Source organism: Acomys russatus, chromosome 14 (genome assembly GCF_903995435.1).
Source record: "Acomys russatus chromosome 14, mAcoRus1.1, whole genome shotgun sequence".
Classification (NCBI taxonomy): domain Eukaryota; kingdom Metazoa; phylum Chordata; class Mammalia; order Rodentia; family Muridae; genus Acomys; species Acomys russatus.
This window is the reverse complement of record NC_067150.1, coordinates 34840109-34846430: the sequence shown is the minus strand read 5'-3', so window position 1 is coordinate 34846430 and position 6322 is coordinate 34840109. Positions and strand designations below refer to the sequence as shown.

General features: G+C 46.4%; 1 protein-coding gene across 1 annotated transcript; it reads left to right on the top strand.

Moving 5' to 3' along the window:
* The first annotated feature begins 955 nt into the window (after nucleotides 1–955).
* LOC127197879 (cytochrome c oxidase subunit 7B, mitochondrial-like) lies at nucleotides 956–1350 on the top strand. The gene has a single exon (XM_051155717.1). It carries the CDS (start codon nucleotides 1021–1023, stop codon nucleotides 1348–1350), a length of 330 nt encoding a protein of 109 aa, XP_051011674.1. The 5' UTR covers nucleotides 956–1020.
* The last annotated feature ends 4972 nt before the right edge of the window (nucleotides 1351–6322 follow it).

Below are 6322 nucleotides of genomic sequence, written 5' to 3'. Positions count from 1 at the left end.
CTGCAGATGTACATGCAGGCAGAGCACCGTATACGTAATAAATAATAAATATTTTAAAAGAAAAAGAAAATAAAGAAAAACAGCATCTAGAGTTTATTCTCAACAGCACAAATAACCAGGGATCAACTGAGCTGGCTATTCCACTCTACCCCTCTTGTGCCGTAAGGCCCCAGGAGGCTGGTTCCAGTGTCTACAGCACTTGCCACTTCATCCTCTGGCCTTAGCCAATGTAAGTATCCGTGGCCAATGAGGGCAGGACAAGTGTAGAGCCAAGGGACATAGCTCCAGCTTCTCCTGCTACAGTGACACACAGCTGGTGGTAGTTTTACTCTTCCCAGACCTGAGCGTTCTCCTTATTGCTTCTTCAGCCTTGGCCCACCAGCAACCCTCTGGTCAAGGTCCCATTGGACCTGCTGGCAACCTGTAAATAAGCCACAGTGTCACAAGAGGCGAGCCCAGGTGACTCTGCTTCTGACGATAGTCCCAGTTGGGGATCCTGGAGGATGGCCACAGAAGGGAAGAGGATAGACTGGGTGGAAATGCAGGGTCACATGGCAGGGACTCCAGGGAGACCTTCTGACCAGACCTCACCAGCTTCTGGGTAAGAAAGGGAAGACTGTGTGTAGCGAGCGGGTCACAAGCCACACCGGAACCCAGGCTCAGCAGGGCAAGGCCTGACCTTTGCTTTCCAGGAGCGGTGGCTTTGTCTCAATGGAGATGGTTTCGGTGCCAAGTATCAGGCTTTGAAAAGCAGAGAGAGAGAGAGAGAGAGAGAGAGAGAGAGAGAGAGAGAGAGAGAGAGAGAGAGAGAGATTGCACTCCTGTCTCCCTCTTCTTCTTATAGGAAATAGAAACCCCCAACCCCAGTGTCTCTCTCTGTGTGTCTCTCTTACACACATACACACACACACACCTCTCACCCCGCCCCATATCTCTCTCTTTTTTTTTCACTCTGCAAGGGTACCTGGGGCTAATTTGCACCGACAAAGCAGCTGTAGTCACCACGGTTCCATCTTCTCCATGATGTTGCCCTTAGCCAAAAACGCGCTAAGCCGTCTCCAAGTTCGAAGCATTCAGCAAGTGGTGGCAAGGCAGAGCCACCAGAAAAGGACACCTGATTTCCATGACAAATATGGAAATGCTATATTGGCAGGGGGAGCCATCTTCTGCATTTCTACATGGACACACACAGCTACACAAATTGGAATAGAATGGAACCTGTCCCCTGTTGGCAGAGTCACCCCAAAGGAATGGAGAGATCACTCGGTAGTCATGCCAGCTGCTACAATAATCAAGACAATGTTTCCAAACCAACTTATAAGTGATGCTAGGTTAAAAATCGTGTATTAATTAAAATATGCCATATTGAAGAAAAACTAAAGTACCTTTGAAAATTTCAAAATAAAAAGATTTTTTTGAGCCGGGCATGGTGGCGCACACCTTTAATCCCAGCACTCGGGAGGCAGAGGCAGGCGGATCGCTGTGAGTTCGAGGCCAGCCTGGTCTACAAAGTGAAAAACCAAAAAAAACAAGTTTTTTTTTTTTTTTTCTAGACAGGGCTTCTCTGTGTACCCCTGGCTGTCCTGGAACTTGCTCTGTAAACCAGGCTGGCCTCGAACTCAGAGATCCGCCTGCCTCTGCCTCCCCAGTGCTAGGATTAAAGGTGTGCGCCACCCAGCTCCCCTCCCCCACCACCCCCAGCTCTGAATCTCAGCCCCTCCCTGATTCCTTAGACCTTCCTGTGTGGGCAGAGCCTCTGTCCTCTTTTTACCCCGACTTCTCTTTCCTTCCTCTTACCTTTCAGCACTGGAACTGTTCATCTTTTTCCTTCCTAAAAGAAAACTGAAATCACAGCAAACATGCATTGACCTTTGCTACCCAGCTCTGCTTCTGCGGCTGCTTCAGCAAACAAGCACGTTTGTTTTTCATTTTTTTAAAAAAAATTTTAATTTATTCACTTGATATCCTGATTGTAGCTACTTCCCTCTTCTCCTCCTGGCCCCACCCTCCCTGCCTCCTCCCCCACTGCCTCTTCCCCTAGTCCCCAGGAATGGGGAACACTTCTCCCCTATCATCTGACCCCAGTCTATCAAGTCTGAATCCTCTTCCTCTGGGGCCTGGCAAGGCTGCCCTGCCAGGTGTGCGTGATCAACTAGTGGGCACTAAAGTCCATGTCAGAGGCAGCCCTGGCTCCACATATTATGGGACACACAAGGAGACTGTGCTGCCCATTGACCACATCTGAGCAGGGGGCCTAGGTCCTCACCATGCATGGTCCTTGGTTGGTGCATCAGTCTCCACAGCACAACCACCACCCCCTCCACCTGGATATTTTGGCTCCATTGGTCTCTTTGTGGAGCTCCTCTCCCCTCCAGATCCTCCTCCTCCTCTTTCTTCTTTTCCCCTCATTGGTTTTTCTTTTCTTTTCTTCTTTTTGGTTTTTTGAGTCAAGAGTTTCTTTGTATGGCCTTGGCTGTCCTGAAACTCGCTCTGTAGAGCAGGCTGGCTTCGAACCCACAGAGATCTGCCTGCCTCTGCCTCCCAAGTGCTCGGACTAAAGGCTAGTGCCACCACCACCACCTGGATTTCATTAATTTTTCAAGACAGAGTCTCTCTGTGTAGTGCTGCCTACCCTGGACTTGCTTTGTAGACCAGGCTGGCCTCGAACTCACAGAGATCCACCTGCCTCTGCCTCCCAAGTGCTGGAATTAAAGGCCTGTGCCGCCATACCTGGCTCCTCCAGGTCCTTCTATTTCCCAATCTTCCATAAGACTCCCTGCGCTCTACCCCAGAGTTTGGCTGTGCTTATCGGCATCTGCTTAGATCTCCAATTGGGTGGAGTCTTTCAGAGGAGCTCTATGGTAGGCTCCAGTCTTGTTCCTTCTCTTCAGCTGCTTCTGGTGTCTATTCCATTTGCCATTTTGAGTGAGAATTAAGCATATTTCTTTAACAATATACAAATAGCAGCAAGAGGCCGGATGGTGGTGGCACACACCTTTAATCCCAGCACTCGGGAGGCAGAGGCAGGTGGATCACTGTGAGTTCGAGGCCAGCCTGGTCTACAAAGTGAGTCCAGGCCAGCCAAGGCTACACACAGAAACCCTGTCTCAAAACAAAAGAAAAAACAAATAGCAGTAAGAATATGGAAAGCTGGGCCAAGCATGGTGGTGGCACACGCCTTTAATCCCAGCACTTGGGAGGCAGAGGCAGGCAGATAGCTGTGAGTTCGAGGTCAGCCTGGTATACAAAGCGAGTCTAGGACAGCCAAGGTTAAACAGAGAAACCCTGTCTTGAAAAACAAAACAAAATAAAGTGATGTTTCTCTGAAGAAAGAAGGATGAGGGCAGGCCTGCTGGAAAATGCCATGTTCGTGAGGGCTGAGTGGAAAAGGCAGGAGGCAGAAGGCGTAGGCTAAGGGACTCAGGGTCTCCTTCTTGACAGCCTCTGTTTTTATTTGTTTGTTTTGAGGTGTTTTGTTTTGGTGAAATGACAACTCAGTGGAGAGAAGGACTTGGAAGCCAGAGAAAATTGAAATGGCCTTTAGGGATTTTGGGTGCAAAGCTCTGAAGACTCCTGAGAAAGGCTGGTGACAACTCCACTTTTCCTAAGGCCTGTTGTTTTCATTGGCACCAACCGTACTAGACTCTCCAAAACTGAACTAACAGGATGGATAATCTCAATATAAATATTATATATATATATGTATATATATATATATATATTTATTTATTTATTATGTATACAGTGTTTGCCTGCATGTACACCTGCATGCCAGAAGAAGGTACCAGATCTCATTATAGATGGTTGTGAGCCACCATTCAGTGGCTGGGAATTGAACTCAGGACCTCTGGAAGAGCAGCCAGTGCCCTTAACCTCTGAGCTATCTCTCTGGCCCCTAAATATTATATTTTAAAAGGAGGAGTTCTTCTAGCCTCAGGCTTTAGGGGGGCCCGGGCCGTAGATGTGCCACACAGTATCTAGGAATGGGAAGCCTCATAGCTAGGAACTGTTTTTGTATTAAGGACACTAAGGCTGCACTGATTTTTTTTTTTATTTTTCGAGACAGGGTTTCTCTCGTAGACCTAGCTGTGCTGGACTCACTTTGTAGACCAGGTTGGCCTCCAACTCACAGAGATGCACCTGCCTCTGCCTCCTGAGTGCTGGGATTACAGATGAGCATCACCACACCCAGCTCTTGGCTGCACTTCTTCTTTTTTTTTTTTTTTTTTTTTTTTGGTTTTTCGAGACAGGGTTTCTCTGTGTAGCCTTGGCCATCCTGGACTCACTTTGTAGACCAGGCTGGGCCTCGAACTCACAGTGATCCCCCTGCCTCTGCCTCCCGAGTGCTGGGATTAAAGGCGTGCGCCACCACGCCCAGCTGGCTGCACTTCTTTGTAAGAGTTTTGCCAAGTAGGAATTTTGCTTTTACCAAATATAATTTGCCAAAGAGGAAATTTAAATGAACTGGGGTGTGGGTGTCTGGAAGGACTTTCTGGAGGAAACCAGGGAAGAAGCCGAGTGCTGAAGGTGCAGGAATTAGCAGGTGATGTTGAGGGGAGGAGTGGAGAATGGAGCTGATTGTAGGCTGAGAAAAGGGCAAAGATTCAAAGCCCCTTTGAAAACTATGGAGTAGTCCTTTGAAAATTCAGTTATTGCGGGGGCTGGAGAGATGGCTCAGTGGTCAAGAGCACTGTCTACTCTTCCAGAGGTTCTGAGTTCAATTCCCAGCAACCACATGGTGGCTCACAACCATCTATACTGGGATCTGATGCCCACTTCTGGCAGGCAGGTATATATGCAGATAGAGCACTCATACATAAAACAATAAATTTTTTAAAACAAGAAAATTCAGTTATTGCATGTCACAGAAATTCTATTCTTAGATGTATAGTAAAGAATAGAAAACAGATGTCCACTCAAAACTGGCATGCAAGTTATTTCTAGGGAAGTATCTCAGTGGTAGAGTATTTGACGAACACACCTGAGGCCATGGGTTCAAGCCCCGGCACCAAAAAGAAAAAGATAAAAACAAATTGGTATGGGCTAGAGAGATGGCTCAGTTGTTAAGAGCACTGACTGCTCTTTCAAAGGTCCTGAGTTCAATTCCCACAACTACATGGTGGCTCATGACCATCTGATATTCTCATCTGGTGTGCAGATGTACAACGCACATGCAGACAGAGCACCAATATACATAAAATCCATAAATAAATCTTTTAAAAAAACCAAATTGTTACATATAATAGCATTATTTATCACTGATAAACAGAAACTCAGAGTAAAAAAAAAAAAATTAAAACCCCAGTGTTTAGCTCATGAGAAATGCCCTTGCAAATTCAGCGGTGTTTACACAGCTTTTTTGTTTGTTTGTTTTTATTAATTAGACATTGGGAGCCTGCAGAAATAGAGAGGGGGGCTACCTTGGCTGTATTCTAGATACAAGTCAAATTTAAATCAGTTCCATGTGTCTCCCATTCAAATACCCTGAATAAAACAGCACTTATCACTAGGTTATGGTTTCCTCACAGTGGAAAGGAAACACAGGAGACCAAGTTACAGAATCTCAGGTGGTCTCTTCACTTCCTCCTGGGACCCTTTGCGTGCTAGACAAGCACTCTGCCACTGAACTGATGTCCTAACCCCTGAAAACTCATTGGAGATCTCTAAGTGAAGCATATTTTGGTTTTGCTTTGTTTTATTTATTTATTTATTTGTTTGTTTATTTATTTATTTATTTTGAGACAGAGTTTCTCTGTGTAGCCTTTGCTGTCCTGAACTCACTTTGTAGTGAGGCTGGCTTTGAACTCACAGCAATCCGCCTGCCTCTGCCTCCCAAGTGCTGGGATTAAAGGCGTGCACCACGACGCCTGGCCTTTGTTTTAATTTTTGTTTGTTTGTTTGAGACAGGATTTCTCAATGTATTTCTGGCTGTCTTAGCTCTTTACATAGACCAGCTGGCCTTGAACTCACAAAGATCCACCTGCCTCTGCCTCCTAAGTTTAAAGGCATGCCCTGCCTTGCTGGACTTTTTTTTTTTAAAACAAGGTCTTTGAAAAAAAAAAAAGCCAGTGGATCACTGTGAGTTCGAGGCCAATCCAGTCTACAAAGTGAGTCCAGGACAGGCAGAACTTCAAGAGAAACCCTGTCTTGAAAAGCCAAACCAACCAACCAAACAAACAAACAAACAAAATCAAGTCTTGCCATGTAGTGAAGGCTGAACCAGAACTCACTAGGTGGCCCAGGTAAGCTTCAAATCCAAAGCAAGCCTCCTGCCTCTCAAGGACAGACTGCTTACCAGCACTCTCCTCTGGGCTGCAGTTGC

Bases quoted from the DNA above. Each gene is read 5' to 3' on its own strand.
- LOC127197879 (XM_051155717.1), top strand. From the start codon at position 1,021: ATGATGTTGCCCTTAGCCAAAAACGCGCTAAGCCGTCTCCAAGTTCGA.